The 21,459-nt window shown below is 39.7% G+C and overlaps 1 protein-coding gene and 1 long non-coding RNA gene across 2 annotated transcripts in view; one reads left to right on the top strand and one right to left on the bottom strand.

Annotated features, from left to right (window-relative positions):
• LOC124253333 (heterogeneous nuclear ribonucleoprotein K-like) overlaps positions 1 to 9,996 on the top strand; it is a 58,141-nt gene extending 48,145 nt beyond the window's left edge. The window contains 13 exon segments of the mRNA XM_046687084.1: positions 848 to 891; positions 1,400 to 1,472; positions 2,148 to 2,261; positions 2,629 to 2,685; positions 2,688 to 2,759; positions 2,912 to 3,078; positions 3,261 to 3,506; positions 3,798 to 3,910; positions 4,221 to 4,276; positions 4,461 to 4,532; positions 5,215 to 5,384; positions 7,435 to 7,464; positions 9,152 to 9,996. Coding sequence (XP_046543040.1) covers positions 848 to 891; positions 1,400 to 1,472; positions 2,148 to 2,261; positions 2,629 to 2,685; positions 2,688 to 2,759; positions 2,912 to 3,078; positions 3,261 to 3,506; positions 3,798 to 3,910; positions 4,221 to 4,276; positions 4,461 to 4,532; positions 5,215 to 5,384; positions 7,435 to 7,464; positions 9,152 to 9,179 — 1,242 coding nt within the window. The 3' untranslated portion in view covers positions 9,180 to 9,996.
• On the bottom strand, positions 194 to 20,818 carry LOC124253334. Its single transcript, XR_006892185.1, has 3 exons — positions 20,809 to 20,818; positions 11,278 to 11,285; positions 194 to 274 (listed from the first exon to the last, which is right to left on the bottom strand). It is a non-coding gene; the product is annotated as an uncharacterized LOC124253334 (long non-coding RNA).
• Between the last annotated feature and the right edge of the window lie 641 nt (positions 20,819 to 21,459).

The following is a 21,459-nucleotide window of genomic DNA, read 5'->3' as shown; positions in this document are numbered from 1 at the left end:
TTTCAAGTTTAGTAAGAGATAACATAATCACAGGCACGTCATTGTAGCACGTCAACAGTTTGACTAATACAAGAGTTTGAAGTGAAAGCACATCAAACCCCTGAAAACTGTTTTCTGACTTATAGTGACATTTATGGTAGTTACAACTAAAGCCCTGCAGGTACTCCCTGACCTGTCCAATATATGTGGCTCAACAGTGTCCACGCCCTCTACTGTAGCTCTTCAAACACTGTATTGCTCCAAAGAAGGAAAAAAAAAAATTTTAGATAGGCATCTGTATTCCGAACAGTCGTGCATGTTTTACATAATGAAATTGTTTTATGAAACATACTTGTTGGAACCCTTTAAGATGTTTCATATTAGTTTGGCCTGGACACTGTTATGCAATAAATGGAAAAATTTAGTAAGCAAAAAGAGATATTCACAAAGAAAACATGAAAATAAAATGTTTCTTTTTTACAATAATTTGATGAATATAGCACATGTTTTTGGCCCTGTTCCTCCTCTTGCCTGGGGTCCTTCAGTTATTAGGGGCCATCACTCTGGCCAAATGTAATCAAATAGCCCATTTATACAGCCCATTTAGATTATTGTCTTCGTTACCATGCTTCAATTTTTGCTTATTCTTGGATAATGACATGCCTTTTTATTTTCTCAGAATGTGAGTAACAGAATGACTAAGTATGATCCTTGCCCATATACTTTGTGTAGAAGATCTGATAATTATTCTTGTACCCTTCCTTCCACCTCGCCACCCCAAACTCTCGCCCGCCCGCCCATCAAACAATGGCCTTGACCCTGATTGTCTGAATGTCCTTGACACGGAATCATGGTTCACCCTCTGAAGTTCAAAGCCACAGTAACGGTACCAGATAGCGACGGTCCGGAACGGTATGCACCCTGTCTACATCAGTTGGTTACACCCACACAGCCTATTGCCCACTTTGAGGGGGTTATTGAGGGGGTTGTTGGATTTTGTGGGGGAAAATACTTCCTCTGAACCCACTATAAGCTCCAGAGTGTGCCCTTGTAATAAAATGGAAATGAGAAGAAACTTCCTTGGACAGACGTGTGTTTTTTTCTGACCAAATATAATTACCCGAAGTCATGGCTGCCAGCAATGATTGCCGTGAATTGTTTTGGATTTAAGTTCATCTATGTGTTGTGATTTTTTTTTTTAAAAGAAATACTGTAAAATACATGAAAATGTTAGCATGGTATGCATATTTAACACATTTTGTTTTGTTTTTAGTTAATGAATTTCGACTCTTCAAGTCCAAGTCCGACAGTTTGAATTTAACATTTGGTATTGGTAGATCTTACACATAGAGTGAATGTTGTGTTGTGCCTTCTGTGCACCTCCGAAGTCTCTGTAACTGTGACCATCCTACTGTTACAGCATACTCTCCGTCAGCGCAGACCTCGGCACCGTCCTCGAGTGTATACTTGATGTCATTCCCAACTTGGAGGAGGTATGTTTTCACTAACTCAATGCAAAATATATTCAGCAAAGAAAAACATAGTTATTTTTATCTCCAAAAATTAATAACAATATAATACTGTTTGCATTTTGTTATCTTGAATCATTAAATTGAATGTTTTATGTATAAATCTATCAGTACTTGATTTGGAAACAGATGTAGCAGTGATTACTTTCTGACACTTCTACATGCTGGTTCGTACATAAAAAATGACTCTAGGAAATGGTCTCTTTGTGTTTCCTGAAAGCTAAATATGGCATGTTGACATGTCTGACATCATTAGTTGGATTCCTGCAGCCAGCTTGTGAATCAGTGCCAGTAACCTCTAGGCCCAACATTACACCTGCTGCAGCAGAGATAAAATAACTCTTATGCCTCCATCAGAAAGAATACAAATACTTGCAATGTTACTCTGTCATTGTCATCAAGAAATTCCTTCTTCTTCTTTTTTTTGATAGAACGATGAGAAAAGTAGCATTGCTGAAGCATTTATATATTCACTGCCACCACTTTATCCCTTACATATATATTCTCACAATATCCTGTTTGGCATGATTCTTACAACCTTATACATGAAAGGAAATTTGTCACCACCCACATGTGATATTATAGTGTAACATTAAGAATTTGCTATTCTCTGTGCTCACACTGTTCTTTCTACATCAGTACAAGAATCACGATGGCATGGACTTTGACTGTGAGATGCGGATGCTGGTTCATCAGAGTCAGGCAGGATGTATCATTGGCCGAGCCGGCTTTAAGATCAAAGAACTTAGAGAGGTGGGTCAGCACTCCAGACTGCACACCACTGTATGCTGTATATATCATTGTTTTGCTTATTTCATGTATTTTGTAAAACATCTACAACATTGGAAATATTAGTTAAGGGATCCTTGTAATGGATAACAAATTTTTGTGATCTGTGGATTCATATGCTATGGTAGAACATCTTCAGGACCCTCCTCTATTTACAGCATTGATCCTTGTTCTATATCTTAGTCATTACATTGTATTCTGATCTTTGTTTATATGTTTCTCATATGCTCATACCAGTAATCCTGTTTTGACACAATACATTTATGCAGATATGGACCAGGACCCGGCTGTCTTTCTCAAATATGTCTATATCTGGCCTATTTCGTTTCAGAAAACTGGAGCTAACATCAAGGTGTATTCACAGTGCTGTCCACAATCCACTGATCGAAAGTGGTGATGATCTCTGGCAAACCCAAAATTGTCGTTGGTTGTATTGAGGAAGTCTTTGAAACTCTGCAACAGGTGAGACTGAACTTTATTGCTTGTAATACAATAACTTGTCTGGATACCTACAGGTATACTAGAGGACAAGACAGGGAAAGTGTAAAGGGAATTATGTTGTGTGTTCACAAAACTGCATCTAAATCCTAAATGTATGTTTCACCTGTTTCTAGGCTCCACCTAAAGGCCCAATCCAGCCATACGACCCACACAATTATGATGAGTTCTTTGCACATGAGTATGGTGGCTTCACATCTGCCGAAGGTGGCCGAGGCAAGGGAGGCCCACGAGGAGCTCCTCCTCCCCCACCCAGAGGAAACTTCGGAATGAGGGGTGGAAGGTCTGTCATTTTCCCATTCTGTTATCATTTGCATATTGTTTCGATGAAAGAAGAATGCAAAATGTAATCACTGCATTGGGATAATTTAAATTAATGATTAATTAATCAAAATTTGCAATTATATACTTAGTTTGATTGGCACCTTAGAAATGCCATTAAGTACTTTTTTTCTTTTCTTTCAGAGGCCGAATGGGGATGAATGATTTTGGTATGGGTGGAGGGATGAACATGGGTTTTGGCCGTGGAGGACGGGGCCGAGGGGGGATGATGGGCCGAGGGGGGATGCGAGGAGGAGGCATGGGTGGTGGTATGGGGGGCATGGGTGGGGGGATGGACAATGACATGAGTGAAATGGGGGGCAGCTCCTTTGGAATGGCTTTCGGACAAGGAACAAGTCGAGGCAGCATGGGAGGACGTGGAGGAATGAGGTATGTTGAGCCTACAGCTACCAGTGTTTGTCTTCATTCAGTTTTATCTTTCTGTAAGGTGTACGAATGTTAATGTTAATTATTCATTATTACTCTAATGATTACTGGGTCTTTGGTGTTGCATAGTGCTTACAATGTTATTTTTTTATGCCAAAGGCCTGGATTAGAATTTATCACATGGGTACATTGTATGAGCTCATTCTTGGACGATTCTCTATAAAGTTACTGTTATGAAAACCAGTTTTTCATTTTGGGGAAATTTGCTTCAACAAGTTTTTGAATGTATTCCAGAGGTTCTCCAAATGGCAGTATGGGCAGCAGTGGAGGGAACATGAACCGTGGAGGTGGCGGTGGCCAGGGAGACTTCTCCTCCCCCAAATCACTCCTTGCTGATGTTGAACAAGGTCAGATCAATAGCTGTCACGTGAATAAATTTCATCGCAACCAGTTTAATGTCACCTTGTACATCAGGTGTGATGGTGCAACATGTTCGTCTGGATCTGGGAAAATGTTTTAAAGCTGTCAAACTTCTCACATGATGTCATAATCTCATGCCTTGATATATCCATTTTCTTTTCTTGCTGCGAATAGCTGCAAAATTGCTGATGTGACATAAATCAACATTCACTTAACTCATATACTTACTTCCATTATATATTAGTCACAAATAAGAAAGCTGATGTATAGTGTATGTATGGCTTTTGTTATGTGCAGGGATGGGCGGAAGCTTCAACCAGGGAGGAGGGATGCACGACTTCGGGGATGATATGGTGAGTTGATATACCAGATATTGGGAGTTGATATACCAGATATGGTATTGACTTCTATTTGACCAATGGTCTTATAACTTCATTTGCAAAAACTGTTCAAATGGAAACATGTGCCATGATACTTCAGTGCTTGTCACTTTTATAACATGTTTTAATGTTTTGACAATGTTTTTCCTTGTTCCAGGGAGGCATGGGGAACCAGGGAATGATGTTTGATGAAAAAACGAACTCCACACAAGTCACCATTCCAAAAGATGTAAGAATTGTTGAATCAGATATCACATGAGATATTAATCAAAAGAAGTTGAAGAACAGCTATTCAGCTATTCTCGCGGTACTTACGGATATCGGCTGAAAAAATAACACAAACAATTCTTATCGTATTAATGCTTGTTGTTTTTAAATGATGTGCCTTCTCCTCTAACATGTACATCTATCAGCTGCCAGATCCATCAGGTGAATTACCACTCGTGAGCCCGGTGATAAACAATGCCATCCGCCATTGACGAAACAAGGCTTCTCCCATTCTCGCGGTATTACCAGAAATTAATGTTATTGAGTGTATGTAAGAGCAATCCTGCCGGAAAGGGCGGGAAAAAGTAATGATATGTCCAAGTTGGTATAAACTCCCGAATATTCGTGGCACTGCAAGATTTTAATCACTCACAGACTTGGTCCACTTCCTAGTTACCAGTCGGTGATGTAAACAACCGCTAAGTGTCGCGCATCGCCTATTTCGGCAGAAAATGTGTTTACCGCGAGAATAGGAAACCCGCGAGAATAGGAGATGGACCTATACTATACATGTGTAGTTGATTTGTCATTTCAAATTTAAACGAAAGTAATTCTTCCAGAAAACTTAAGGTTTTAATACTCTTAAACATTTCTGTCAAGGCAGAAAGAATTCGTAGCAACACTAATTTGTTTGTGTGTTTCAGATGGCTGGTGCAATCATTGGCAAAGGCGGCAGTCGTATCATGGATATACGCCGCCAGTCAAATGCTCAGATCGTGATTGATGAGGCCCTACCAGGCTCCAACGATAGAATCATCACGATTACAGGAACCCCTGACCAGATACAGAACGCTCAGTACTTGCTGCAGATGAGGTGAGCATTTACAGATCCTAAGCTTGTATAACCAGTTCTTAACAATCTAGTCAAGCTACTCAGTCTCACAAGTAGAGCACGCCAAATTTATAAAACATTACCAGTCTTTTTCCAAATTTTGAAATTTGAAAAATAAATTGTGACTTTTGTTTATGAATGTTTTGTTTTCCTCATTATGGAATATACTTAATAAAAACAATTAAGTCAATTCAGACTGATATGATCTAACACAAAATGAAAGTTTTTTTCTGTAATTCTGTACTTGTTGAGACTGTGTATCTTGTACTAGACAAGTAGATGCTTGACTCTAACCATGTCTCATAACATCTCTCCCCTGCTCGTGGATTTACTCAGGCATCTTGTTAGGAGGTTACACTGGTTATTGATAGTGTAAAAGATAGGATTAGTGATAGCATACAAGTCTTGCTGCAACTTTGCATGGTTCCCATATGGCATGGATCTAACAACTTGAACTGACTAATATTACTTAACTTCTAACATCTAATAGAGGAAGTAATCTCTTATGCTGCTTTTAACTGCTTGATAGATATTTTTATTCGTGAACCTAATTTTAGTCTCTTCTTATGGCTTTGAATTTCAATTCTTACAATTTTCTCCTTAGTCCCAGGATATGGTTAGTTAATTGAAGGTGTTGGAGAGTTTCCATTACTAGGTAGTGTGTGCAATTGTTATTAGTTCCAATGCTGGCTAGATGCTTGTCTAACTGCCTGATCTGCGACTGATACTTCCACCTGGTGATGGATGCTTGCTAACTCTCAGTCTTAGTCTGGAAGACTAGTGATTTTGTTGTTGTATATACCTAACAATAAATCACATTCTTCTCTGACTAAGGTTGTGCCTAACAGCCTGCTGCCTTGACCCTAACCTAGCATGACATTCACACTGGATGATCTGGGTCGCTATGACCTTTCAACTCTTGTTTCATATTAACATTCTTAGCATGGAGATGGGTATTTTGTTTTATTTCATGCAGATACTGGTGAATTGGACTCTAGGGATAAAGTTTTGAAGAGTGTAGCTCCTTTCATTGTGTTTCCTAATCCTAGGATGCTAATGATGTATATTAGTTTATGTTACAGTCACCTCGGATGTGAAAGTTTCAGTTGCTATCTTGTAGGTTTAATTCTTTCATCTAGATCACACAGATTTTTATCAGATTCAGTGGAGTAATTTTATCTTTCATTTGGTAAGGCAAACTGAGAACTGTGTAGGTTGTGATCTTATGATTTGAGATGGGTATTTGAATCATATAAAGGTAATGAAGTTATGGTTTGCGGCATGTTTCACATAATGGTTTTTGTTTGTGATATTGGAAGATTCTGTATCCTTGATTTATTTGTACATATTTCTTTTTCTATCAGCAATGTTTAATTAACATAATATAGGAGGAGCTAGTCAGTCTTATTGCTGTGCTGCTGTCAAACTTTTGACCATTTTTGTCCCTTCCTCAAACTGTAGTGAAACAATTAAAGGGAAAACAATGACTGAAGATAGGTATTTGTTGGTATATTTAGATACATTGTGCTGGCATGGTAACTTGTGTGCATGATCTATGTACCATATTATATTAATTTAAAACCACCTTCAGATAAAACATTCCTCAGTTACTATACACTATGAGGATAACAGTTTGTCCTAACTTCTGTAACACTGTGTTGGTGTTGTGCACCAGTTCAATGAACGATTCCTATTTGTACAATTGTAAGCATATCTATTTGTGTATGACACTTTTTCATCTTGTTAATCTGTACTTTTTATTCTAAATCATAACACCCCTATTTATGACCTACCTTTTCTCAACAGCGATTCATGTTGTCCTATTTATTGTATTTATGACCTGTAACTAATTTATCTGGATTATATTTTACTTGTTTGATCATTAAAGGAAATCACTTTTCATTGCCACCTGATTCCAAAATGTTTGTTCAATGCCAAGAAGAGCAAATGACAGAAGTATTTGTCGTGCTAGGTTTTGTTAATGTTGTATGTGTCCTTGTGCTGACTGAGTTTGTGTGTTTCTAATCATCAGACTGAGAGGGCAGATGCAACAAGCAGGGGGGTGAGTACAGAAGCAGGTCTTTCATTCTGCCACCATGTAGTCTGCTCATCGCTGCCTCGTTATTCACTGGGAAACAGGCTAGTTTGCATGTTATGGCAAGATGGTCAAAAGTTCGGCAAGCTTGTGTGTTGTCTCTCTCTGCTGTAATCTGCACTATCTATACACATAGGTGTAGTCTCATTCTGCAGTGCAACCATTTTAACCTACTTCTATCCTACAGTCATGTACTAATCTCTGTCCAGGAGTAGGGATGTCGGGTGTCATGCATGAGCTCTTGGAAACTTATGACCATGTAGTGATAGTAATGGGTTCAAACTAAAAAGTATCCAAAAATATATCTAATGCCAGTGACAAGGTCCTAATTCCTGCTCAGGATCTTATTCTCCTTGTTCGAAGAGCCAGGATCGCTTTCCTTGTCCAAGAAGCTTTGCTATCCTTCACTTTTCACTCTGACTCCTTCAGAAGTTCCTTTTCCAAACCTACCTACATTATAAAATTAGCAATATTTCTGGTTTCCCGTGTTTGCTTGTAGCATATCTGTTGCATGTGTACAGCTTCATTATTGTCAATGTCCATTTACAGTAAAGTGAATACTTACTGTTCATCTGCTAAAGGATGTTTTATGCTGTTTCTGTATGTTGAAAGAGAATACTGTATACTATCTGTACAATTCTAAAAGGGCCAGTATGCAGCATTGCATACAGACAATTTCCGATAACTGTACTTATCTTTTTCCAAAAAGAATTTTCTAATCAAGTGACACACCATGGGTATGGTCATGACCAGACTTTTCCTTTGTTTGTGAAAAACACTTATTTTTGAAAACAGACTATCCAAATTCAAAGCGTTCGATGCACTTTACATATAATTTCATAATTATAAAATAATGCCACTACAAGTGCAACAGAGTTGCTTTATATGTCACTTTAGTAATTTGAGCTTGTCCTCCAGAGAGTTTTGGTGTCAGCATGTGGATGCTAAACTGGAAAATTAAAATAGTTTTACACATTTTAGGATATTTTCTCAATTAACCTTTACTGGAAATGTTTATCTAAATGTGTAGCAGATGATAATCACACACAATATCTTTAATAAGATGAATCCCCACATGGGTACAATGTGTGAAGCCCATTTCTGGTGTCCCCCGCCATGATGTTGCTGGAATATTGCTAAAAGCGGCGTAAAACCAAACTCAGTCAGTCAGTTTAATAAGATGTTACAATAAGATCAAGGTACTAGGCCGGCCACCATTAACTCTTGTGTTGAAAAGTCATTGGCTCCATACCACCCAGGTATTTATAGTGTTATCTCGGCTTTCTAATATAGTCAAGCAGACAAAGAGTATTTTTTAGTTCATGCAAAAGAATAGCATACAAGATTTCTCTTTAGTTTGCCTCCAATAAAACATCTGCAAAGCCCGTTCTGCGCAGCACTTGAGTTGTCAGCTTGGCTTTCAGTTTGAGAATTGATCCATGTATTAACTAAGGTTGTGATATCTTGCATTGAAATTATTTCTCGTAAAACTGGGGAAAATAATACCTAGAAACATCAATGTATTGTCCATTTTTTAAGACACCAGAATATATTTGAATTTATCATGAACTGCAATACAATTCTTTCTTCATTAGGAAGTGTCGCTTTTTTGTTGAGTTGTAAAATTATTCAGTAAAATGCTATCTATTTTCAGTGTGAAGAAGTACTCAGGGAAGTACTAGGAGATGTACTTGACTTTGGGGGATCGTCTACTTGGACCAGTCGGCTCTGTCTCATCTAGATAGCTCATGCTGATGGTGCTTGCACTACCAAGGGGAAATAACTGTAGGCAGCTTGTCACATAGCACATACTGTAGGCAGGACACTGAGCGCAGACTGTGGAGAGCCTCTTCTTACTGCAGTGAGTGGGGAGATTCCACAACACTTGCCTTTTGTATATTTGTATTCAACTACTGCACTTTTGATAGGGCAATAAAAATAACAGTTGGTTCCTCACTGACCTGTCGTTGGTAACAAGCTTCACATTCAAATCTTTTACAATGAAATCATGACAATTCATAAGGAATAATGTTTTAAGCATTCATTGTCACCTGTTAATGACAAGCCACGCTTCATGTATGTGTTCATTTTTGTTATGACCTTGATGAACAAACTTAGTATGAGAAGTCTGTTCCACGTAGCTCAACATCTCACAATATACATTCAAGAAATCTCTTATTAAAAGTGCATTTTGGTAATAAATACAAGTGACTATTTTTTTATCTCCCTCTCATCTCATGTTTGTATCAGATGTTCTATGTTTTATTTCACGAATTTCATACTCATTTTTCACTTGCAACCATGAAGGTTGTGTTTGTTTTATTATTTAACACAAGATAACATCATTGTAATTATTTTTAGGTTCTGTTGATGCAGCATGTTTGTGTAGGTCGGACATTGGGGTCCGAGCGGGTCATTTTATCATTGTATTCTCATTGTTTTAAAATGTAAAACATGTTGAAATACTATGTTATTATTATAATAAACAGTTCAGTTCTACATTTGTGTTTGTTGTTTTCATGCAGCTTTCTCAATATGTTCTAGACACGTGTCATGGCCAGTCTTAACAATTCAGTGTTTGGGCAGTCTGCACCTGTAGCCATAATACAAATCAATCCTTAGTGTGAGAAATTGGTTTTACTGTCTACATTTTATAATAAACTGTACTATTTGACAAAGTATATTATTGGTAAGTAATTGCAAAGCAGATAATGTTTGACTTACTAAAGTATTCTGAATTTATACTGGTGTATTAGCATGTTAAGGCTAGCAAACAGAAAGCTTGGTGCAGGCTGAACTCACCCAGCTGTTAACATAGTTTATGTCACAATACACCATCCTCAGTACTTAATGCCTATTAATTGTCGTCATCCTGATCGTGGTCATTCAGTACGATTTGTTAATTAGACGTAGTGTTATTCACTCGTATCTAACTTAATGTAGGGTGATACACTGGTTAGCTTCAGTAGTTCGTGGGACAGGCTGTTGTAAGTGTTGGAAAATATTGCTTTCTGAAATTTAATCTTGAGTTCAGTGTTAAATCAGATAATGCATCGTCTTCTCTTGAATCTTGTATGGTTTCATTAATGATGAATCAGTTCTCTGCTGAATCATGACACCTCCAGTATGCATTTTGTTTCCTTTTTAATATACAGTAATGTGTATCTGAGATTTGCCATTACTCTTGTACTTAGGCAGGTCTTGAATGGGGCACATTGTGACATCTTGGTAGTTCATCATACCTGATATTTCCACACCCTGATGTATAGGGACATTGCTTCATGAGGCTGAGCTGATGCTTAAAGAACAATGAACCCCATGTTGGACTCCTTATCTATGGATGTCTCATACTTGATGGGTCTCAGTGATTTGTATGACCCATGAATAAGTGAGTGATGGTTGTATTTATTCAATATTTAGCATCAATCCAGCTGTCTGAAGTTGGGTCTAGAAATTGACAAATATACCTGGCTCCAGTTGGGTCGAGACTGACCAATACAGCTGGTGCTAACTTGATCACATTCATGGTTGACTTGACTGACCGATACATCTGTCTCGTGTTGGGTTGAGACTGACCAATACAGCTGTCTCAAGATGAGTCAGGACTGACCAATACAGCTGCCTCCTGTTGGGTCACGATGGATCAATACATTTGTCAACAGTTGGGTTGAGACTGACCATTACATCTGTCAACTGTTGGGTCGAGATTCACCAATACAGCTGTCTCCTGTTGGGTTGACACTGACCATTACATCTGTCAATTGTTGGGTTAAGACTGACCATTACATCTGTCAATTGTTGGGTTAAGACTGACCAATACAGTGGTCTCCTGTTGGGTCGAGATTGACCAATACTGTGGTCTCCTGTTGGGTGACATAGTTAACTAGTTGACAAGACACTTACACATATCTTAGTGCAATAAAACAACATGTTCCAGAAGTACAAAACAATTTTGTATTAGTGTAAGTTGAGGAATTAGGCACAATGGAACCAACGGTTTGTATCATGTTATATTTGGGGTTACACGTTCTCAGTATCAGATTCTAGTACCATGTTGACTTCGAAAACCACACACAAAATCAACCATCTAACCCACTCAGCCACAGCTGCTTCCATGTAAACGGAAGTCTGACTACTGGTAGTCTAGATCACATACAGACCGCCTCCGTGGTGTAGTGGTTAGAGCATCCGCCCGGAGAGCAGAAGGTCGCGGGTTCGATCCCCGACCGCGTAATACCGAAAGACGTTAAAATATGGTACTTGTTGGTCCCTGCCTGGCGCTCAGCATTAATGGGTACAACAAGGACTGGTCGGCTCGGAGTCAGTATAATGTGTCTGAGTGGGGTATTCATGCTTCACTGCGGCATGGTATCTCAGTGGGCTAGCACCAAGCTTCATCTACATAGGACCGCCTCCTTGGCGTAGTGGTTAGAGCGTCCGCCCGGAGAGCGGAAGGTCGCGGGTTCGATCCCCGCCGTAATACCGAAAGACGTTAAAATATGGTACTTGTTGGTCCCTGCCTGGTGCTCAGCATTAATGGGTACAACAAGGACTGGTCGGCTTGGAGTCAGTATAATGTGTCTGAGTGGGGTATTCATGCTTCACTGCGGCATGGTATCTCAGTGGGCTAGCACTATAAAACCAGCTTCAGTCTGGGCTAGTACAAGCAGCCGCACATCCACATACGCATGCATGTCGTCATATGAGCGAAATATTCTCAAGCACGACGTTAAACCCAATTTCACCTCACCTCGCCTAGATCACATACTTTATGTACCCCTCTGACAAGTGTTAATTGGCACTGTTCCCATGAATACACAATACCATTTAGAAAGTGGTCAAATGTAACATATAGTTGGGTTCAACATGTTTCATTGTGCCCCACTGCAACGCAGGGACTATGTATTCAGCAGCGTCCGTGTGTACGTCCCGATTCTTGTTAACACGATATCTCATGAACTGTTGTACCCTATGTCTTCAAATTTGGTGACGGCCTACATTTGGGGTTTACCCAGACACCAGTCGATTTGGGTGACCTTGACCTTATCTTCAAGGTCACCTGGAAACTTTGACCACTTTTCAAACTTATGTAAGTGCAATATCTCATAAAACATATGGTCACCCATCCAAGGTCTGTCGACGACCAACATTGCTTAACTTCAACTGATTTGTGACCTGTGCTATATGCACAGGACCGCACACCACCACAAAACCAGCGAAATAGGATCCGGGGTCCTGTTCCATTATACCATCCACCATTGTCCAGGGTAGGTAACTAGTTACTCCATCAGACAGCAATTGAATGTTTTTCTCATCCACAGAGTTATTGATAGGTGAATTCAGTTAACAAAAAGGGAGGTTTTCCAGTGGTTATACTTCAGTGCGGTGGGGTAGCCTAGTGGTTAAAACGTTGTCTCGTCACGCTAAAGACCCGGGTTCGATTCCCCACATGGGTACAATATGTGAAACCCATTTCTGGTGTCCCCCGCCGTGATATTGCTGGAATATTGCTAAAAGCGGCGTAAAACCATACTCACTCACTCACTCATTCAGGCTTTAAAAGTTTCGAATTTTAAGGTCCCTCTTGAATTGCATTGAAAATCACCAAAACAGCTTGAGAATTTCTTGACAAACTTGAAATGGTTGTGAAAATATATCTTGTTGGAAAATACTGCTCGATAGTTTATTAACTATATCTGGATTTAAAAATATGCTGAAAGACTAAGACTAGTAACCGAACTGAAGAATCCCTTTAAAAGCCTTGAAGTTTAGTGTTGCAAGTAACAAGGTTGACGCATTCAAACCACTCGAGGAGAATCTGAGCAGCCTGACTGTGAATACAGTGGCTGCAGTAAAAGTAAAAACTTTGAATAATTTCCATATTGATCACTATTCCAATATGGTATCCATCAGTCATTATAACTGAAGCATGTTCTCCATGCATTCATACCTAACAGGTTCACATAAACAGATTACACGAATGACGTCAGTTTAACAAGCTTTTTCAGCTTGGGGCCAACTGGGGCACATATTACCTCCCCAGGTGCATCATATTCTGTGTCACTGGTTACTAAAATCTCCATTCTCTTCCTGTCAACAATGTAATTTTGCAAATTCACATACAATTTGGGAATAATAGGATTACATTCAACAAAGTTATTGCCTTTCGTGATGGTCCTCAAAGTTTAGCATACCGTACATTAATAATATGGTTACATTGTTGTCAAATAGGAATATTCTTAAGATACATAACATAGTGCTGAAACAGAAATATTCTTGAGATACAATACATACCAGTGAAATTAGAATAAGATACACAATATAGCAATGAATAGGAATATTCCTTAACATAGTGAAATATCAACATTCTTAGGATATGTAACAAAGTTCAATAGCAGTTTTCATACAATAGATGACACGGTTAAACAGCAGCTTTCTTAAGACACAAAGCATTATTGGAATTATAAATACTTTAATCAATTCCTGCTCCATATACAAGGATATTAATATTAGAGTGCATGAGTCATGACATAATATAGTATGTAACACCAGTGTCCTTGAATGTCTTTACAGAATTCTGAATATATACCGGTATATATGTAGTGGTTGTTGCCACAGCAGCCATATTGAATGTCGTGAATCATTGGTCCTCACTCATGTATGCACGATTTATTGAATCATTTATGTGTATTTCCTGTGGACAGTCATCGGTCTTCTATCGTCCATCTGTCCCCAGTCTTTCTCTCATGTCACTAATCACTGAAGGACAAATGGATATTCAATGCTTCTATCGCCACTCCTTGTATATTGTTGGTGGGGGTCAATGTCAAGGTCATTTTAGTAATGAACATGTGTTAAACAATGGAGAAGAAAGTACTGGCACAATTGTTTGGATTTGTTTATGTTTGCAGCGTGGTTTTTATGGTCAGATAAACATCTAACCTTAAAAGGGATATTGAAATTTAAATGTATATAATGCTTGTGAGAATGATCATTTGAGGCTCATGTTTAGATGTTTAAATGATGTATTGCTTCAGTTAAGATGTAAATACCAGATATCTACTACATGGCCGGTGTTTTACTGGATAGACCATCTGCCCTCATAGAGGGTGAGTGAGTGAGTTTAGTTTACGCCGCACTCAGCAATATTTCAGCAATATGGCAGCGGTCTGGAAATAATCGAGTCTGGACCAGACAATCCAGTGATCAACAGCATGAGCATTCATCTGCACAATTGGGAACTGATGACATCAACCAAGTCAGCGACCCTGACCACCCAATCCCATTAGTCGCCTCTTACGAAAAGCATGGGTTACTGAAGGCACATTCTAACCCGGACCTTCACGGGTGCCCTCATAGAGGAAAGTGAAGTGGTTCTGATGTATGGCATACCAGATCACATCATCTTGAGGAATATGTCATGGACAAGTACAAATTGTCATGGGAATTGTGACATGAACAATGAAAGGACAGCAGAATTTTCTGACTGGTTATCAAAGGATAATGACTGCCATGACTTACCTCTTCACATCATTCATCCCTTTATGTTGAATAAATAATGAAAATGATGACAATAAGAAACAACTTGTATTGCAGTCAATAAATTTTCAAGGAGTGAAAAAGCAATTCACCAAGATGAATACTTGCATGCAATGGCCCTTAGAGCTGTCTAGTTCGATATCTCTACAATAAAGATTCAATGGCTTAAATGTTTTCCAACATCAGCAAAGTATTTAATGGTTTTTTTACACTGATGTTTCACCTGACCGACACAATACCACAACACTGCAGAAGAATCATGACAGCTTAGTCTTATCGAAATAAAACTGCTGAGGCAGTGACTCAAGCATTGGATGGATATGTCAGTAAGCAGAGAAATTGCAGGTGGAACTGATCAAAATTAAGATAAATAACATTTTCCATGGAGGATTAGACATTGTCTTTTATTTCTTGTCAGAGGTGATAATTATCTGGGCTGCCTCCAGCTTCCAAATGAATAGTGAGATTTGTGACAAGTTTTATCCCAGTCCTTCAACCAATGCATGTATTCAGAGAGCAGGCTGCCACAACAACTCTCTTCCTTTAGATAGAATTATAAATATTAATGCCAGTCCCCCGTTATTGTAATTAGCTCATTTAACCCTGGCTGTGAGGTAGCCTTCAGAATACCTGTACACAAACCAGTTGCTATAGCAACCAACAGGTGTTGACTGGCGGCCATTAGTTATTCATGCTGACGGAGTTGGCTGCTGCTGCTGCTGGGGCAGGTACGACTAGTGAATTGACATTACAGTTCTGCACAGATTGAATAGATACTCTGGACCACATCACAAATACCCGTTCGCATAATATCAATATTCATATCAGTCGCCTAGTCACAAAGTTTATAGATCAATATTTTTCAATTGCATTATTAATTAGACAGCATAGAAACGATTTGATTTTATTTATTTGTGCAAATTGATTTCAACCAGTTAACTGTATAGCATGGAATGGTATTTCTCTGTACAACCAATGCTGTATTTTAGCACAAAACGAAACAAATTTCCATTTTCGATCAATTTAGAGAAAGCAAGTAAAAAAACACGTAATTCTTCTGCATAAAATTTTATAACCGTCTGACCTGCAATATTTATTACACTAACAGTAAGACAATCATTTCACGTAACGGGACCATTAAATGATGAAAATCTATGATCTCATTTAGAATAGTTGGGTTGTGCAAATTATCTTCATGAGTTCATCTGATGTAATGAGGGATGAAATTGTTAACGATGATCGGTGGAATGGAGGACAGTGTAACTGGTGCAAGCGGCAGATGTGATTGGTAGCCATCTGGGTGTGGCCAGATACCATGCCTCATCATCAGGCTGGACTAAACAAAGCAAAACATCAATGTTAAACCCAGTAGGGGATTCTGGGTAATGAGTCCAGACTTGGCAGTAAAATGGAGGGGAGAAGAACCTCCAGAGCCACTCTTGTCTTGGCTGAATATTAAGTGTGCCTCTTTTCAAATTTCACTTATTTTTACTCATTTTACCTACACAAACCCCAAGGGCTGGTTTAGAAGTAACACTGAATATGACACTAATTTCATGCTGAAATATGCCAGTGCAAATCTGCCAGATTACCACAGGAGTCACATCACACGATGGAAAAACGCACAAAATAATGAGTAGTTAAACCAAAAAGTAATCTATGCCCTCTGAACAGTGGTGGTGTGTGGTCCTGTGCATCAAGCTCAGGTCACAAATCAGTTCAAGTCGGGCAACGTTGGGTGTGGAGAGTCCTTAGATGGATGACAGTGTTTGGCAGTTTGACACCTGAGAGTTTCTAGGATTTCAGTCCTGTCCCACAATGAAACACACATGGTCTCTCCTTTAGCAAGTGAGTTTGTTCAAAATTGCTTCTGTTCACCCAGCAGAAAATGGGTACCTGGTGGGATAAAGTGACTATAACCTTGCACCTAACAGGCAGCTTGGGTTATCCAAGGTAATAATGTGTTAATATGCTTTGAGCATACCTTCATGGCGTTATTATCATTTTCTGTTTTTCGGAGAAAAATTACACGTCCAAAGATATTGTAAATTGCAACTGGTTTGCCCACCAACCTGTGGAAGAGGATGAATTCAAGAAGTACTTTAGGGCATCGCTGTAAAACTTTGTACAAGTATCTACTACAGTAAGACTGTTATGATAAACAAAGGTTCTAGTCATCATTGTGGGGACCCGTGAAGATCCGGGGTAGAATAGGTCTTCAGCAACCCATGTGCTTGCCATAAAAAGGCGACTATCTTGTCGTAAGAGGCGACTAACGGGATCGGGTGGTCAGTTTCGCTGACTTGGTTGACACATGTCATCGGTTCCCAATTGAGCAGATCGATGCTCATGCTGTTGATCACTGGATTGTCTGGTCCAGACTCGATTATTTACAGACCGCCGCCATATAGCTGGAATATTGCTGAGTGCGGCGTAAAACTAAACTCACTCACTCACTCACTCATCATTGTGAAGGCTTAGAATAGTGTGCATCTTTGTGTATTGTACGATGTGTTCATGTGAATACAATGAATGGCAGCAGGCAGCATTGTAATACAGGCACACCTGACAGTTGAATTACCAGGGTAAGGTATATGGTGCAGGTAAAACACAGAGAAATTATATATAACAAAAGTAGAACTATCTGTTTGCCTGTTGGTGAAGAAATATTGCCTGGTTTTCAAGATCTGCACTGGACACAACCACCACACCCTTTTCCAGCCAAAGTAAAAGATGTTGCCATGGAAACTAAAAATATAAAATCTTAACAAATCCCAACTATCAAAGGCTTAGGCATCAGTACATAACAGAACCTATATATGTGCCAAGTTTGGTGAGACTACTGGATGGTTTTCAATATCTGCCCTCAAAACAAGCACAAATATATATGATATTTCTATATTATATGTGTTAAGTTTGTAGAAAAAACCTATATCTTGTCACAAAATACATACTGATCCCTTTTATCAGAATAGTTATTTGACATGGAAGTGGGTGTGTATTATTTTCCAGGTGTAAAGTTGTCCAGTTCAGGATGCTTGGTTTATTTAAAATATCGATTTTCACTGTAAGCTGCAAAATGTCAAATAGGTAACTTTTGAAATGCTGATGTTCATACAAATCTTTAATTCATCAATTATTCTGGCCATGTTTCTTCCCAAATACTGCGAATCGTGAACAAGAGAAAGCCTCGGGTGGTGTAAACCAGTATAAGAAAACATGGTCCAACAAGCCAGTAACAAGATATTTGTTAGACAGAAAATATGTTTGCTTGTTGTTTTATACTGAGTCAAAAAAGAAACTTCACAAAATGTAATTTGAAAAATAATGAATAATTTTTCTCTGATGATACATCTATGTATCCGAAATGGGATCCCTATCTTTCGACTCGCAAATGACGTTAGTAATCCTAGGCCAAATGTTAGAAAAGTCCCTATCTTTTAGGATCTCTCAGCAGCAGTAAAAGCGTTATCCAGTAATTGGTATGACAACTCCCACCCTCCAAAGATTCTTGTCAATGTTGAACTAGACACAGAATGTATCAGGTTGCTGAAAACAAACAAGGATTACACGCACGCCGCGCACGCACGCACGCACGCACGCACGCACGCACACACACACACACCGCTGTTGAAACAGTGTCCACATGTTCATAGACCAACTTCATGAGCATTAACCGCATGGTTTAATGGACGATGACAAGCACTGGTGTTCTACATGATCAGGATATGCAGTATGGATGATAAGGCCTGGTGTATCATATTACCTGATAATGATGTTATCTCTACATTTGGCCTAGGAGTATTAGTGCCAAATCAGGTTTTGCACGTGCAGTGGATCACGTGATCTTCGCATCGAAGTTTTCTTCATATGCACGTGTTTGCATTGGCCTCAAGAATTGAAAAAACACTTTTAAACCACAGTTCTAACGGTACTTGCAATGCCACGATTGTCAAATGTGCAACGTGAACGTGCCGTTTCATCAACGTCAACGTCTGCTGTGGGCCCAACGTCACCTCCGATTGACCCAGAGAGACTGGAATCGAGTCGTCTTTAGCAATGAATCCAGGTTTACCCTCAGATTCGCGGACGGCAGGCATAGAGTCTGGAGACGACGTCGTGAACGGTATGCCCAATGTTGTGTACAGGAAGTCGACAGATTCGGGGGCGGAAGTTGCATGGTGTGGGGTGCTTTCTGTGGGAACAACCGTTCCCGACTTCTGGTCATCCGTGGAAACCTCACAGCGGCTGCTTACCGCGACCAGGTGCTCACCCCTGAACTCGTTCCTTTCATGGCGGCTCATGGCCCAGGTCTACAGTTCCAGCATGATAATGCTCGGCCGCGATACCGCAATGTTGACCACGAAATTTCCTTCAAAGCGCTGGAATCAACGTCATGGACTGGCCATCGAGGTCCCCTGACCTTAATCCAATAGAGCACGTTTGGGATGCACTTGGGAGAAGGCTTCGTTGTCTTAGGAACCAACCTCAAAATTTGCAGGAACTTGGCTGCCTTGCAAGAGCAATGGTGCAGAATCCCCAACCACGTGTTCACAAGCATCAGGCAGTCGATGAGAGAGACGGTGTTTGGCAGTGGTGAATGCGTGGGGCGGCCATACACGATATTGAACTGAGAAATTTCGCATTTTTATTCTTGTGACTTGACATTCTGTATACCCATGTTTTGGAACGGCGGTGTAGCCTAATGGAACTGATTATTGCACTGTCAGTGTATCGAGTACATCACACAGATCTCAGCAATGAAATAAAAACAATTTAACCATCTTACCATCTCTTGTTCTTTTATAGTGCCCTGAAGAAAGAATGTGAAGTTTCTTTTTTGACTAAGTATATAATTTCTGTGCTATCTCTAATCTTTTATCTCCTATAAGTTTGAAAACTCACCAAAATAACTAGTAATACGAAGGTTATAACTAGTCTATGATACAAGCAGCAAGCAGGCTGAGCTACCGGCCATCTGAAGTATTTGACTTATATATCGTGGTGTGGTAGCCGCATGTGGGAGGAGACCCGTGAAGATCGGGGTTAGAATCGGTCTTCAGTAACCCATGCTTGTCGCAAGAGGCGACTAATGGGATCGGGTTGTCTGGCTCGCTGACTTTGTTGACACATGTCATCGGTTCCCAGTTGTGTAGATCAATGCTCATGCTGTTGATCACTGGTCCAGATTCAATTGTTTACAGACTGCTGCCATATAGCTGGAATATTGCCGAGTGCGGCATGAAACTAAACTCACTCACTCACTCATGTGGGAGGAAATGCCCAAGCAATGTAAGTCTCATAGGTTCAACATTTTGGTGAAACACATGTGCAATCTGAACATTAATCAGGTCAAATCTGATACCAAAAACACCATCATAGGTTTCTGGCACATCTTTAATGTAGGACCTGAGAAGACAGTGCCACCCATCTCCTCTGTTGAGTTGAGGGAGGGACTGACCGACCGTTGGATCCTCTTGACATTCTTCCAAGCTAAATGGATCATCACTCGGACCTGATATTGAAATGAAGCGGACAACAGTTCAGATCCAACTGGCTCTCGTAGGATCAATCAACTAACTTGCTTCAATATTTCGATCAGGTGTCACAAATCGCCTGCTTTGTTACATACTACCCCAATCTGTAATAATTAATTGCTTCATATCATTGAGATAAGTTTTCAGTTACCTAATCCATCCTAATTTAAGTCTCAAGTTTAGTTGGGATTTCATTTTTTTCAAACTGTAAAACTTTACATTTTTGTCCAACCACATGAATTTTAATACATGCATGCACATCCAGCCTGTGCCATGATTTCAGATAGCATACAAGTTTACTGACTGACTGACTGACTGACTGACTGACTGACTGAGTTAAGTTTTACGCCGCTTTTAGCAATATTCCAGCAATATCACGGCGGGGGACACCAGAAATGGGCTTAACACATTGTGCCCATGTGGGGATTGAACCCGGGTCTTCATGGACGAGCCAAGCGCTTTAACCACTAGGCTACCCACCGCCCGGTGGGAATCTCCAGTTGGGTACAAGTTTACTGAGTAGCTGGGTATGGAGTGGGTATTGGGGAGGCTCAGTGCTTAAAGCACTTTCTTATCATGCCAAGGCCTGGCTTTGATTCTCCACATGAGTGAAATGGGTGAAGCCCATTAATGGCATCCCCGATATTTTGTCTTTTGTCCACAATTTAAATATACTCTACCATATGTGATTTCAAAGCATGTCAATATCTACCTGCAGCTGGATAGATGAAGCTGTGTGGTAGAATCTCTACCTGCAGCTGGGTAGATGAAGCTGAAGGTGGTGGAATCTCTGACTGAGCTGACTGACTGAGTTTGGTTTCTACCTGCAGCTGGGTAGATGAAGCAATATTCCAGCAATATCACTGGGTGGGGACACCAGAAATCT

This window comes from Haliotis rubra, unplaced genomic scaffold, assembly GCF_003918875.1.
Source record: "Haliotis rubra isolate DU_JTF1 unplaced genomic scaffold, ASM391887v1 Scf54, whole genome shotgun sequence".
NCBI lineage: Eukaryota > Metazoa > Mollusca > Gastropoda > Lepetellida > Haliotidae > Haliotis > Haliotis rubra.
This window is presented reverse-complemented; position numbering and strand designations above follow the sequence as displayed.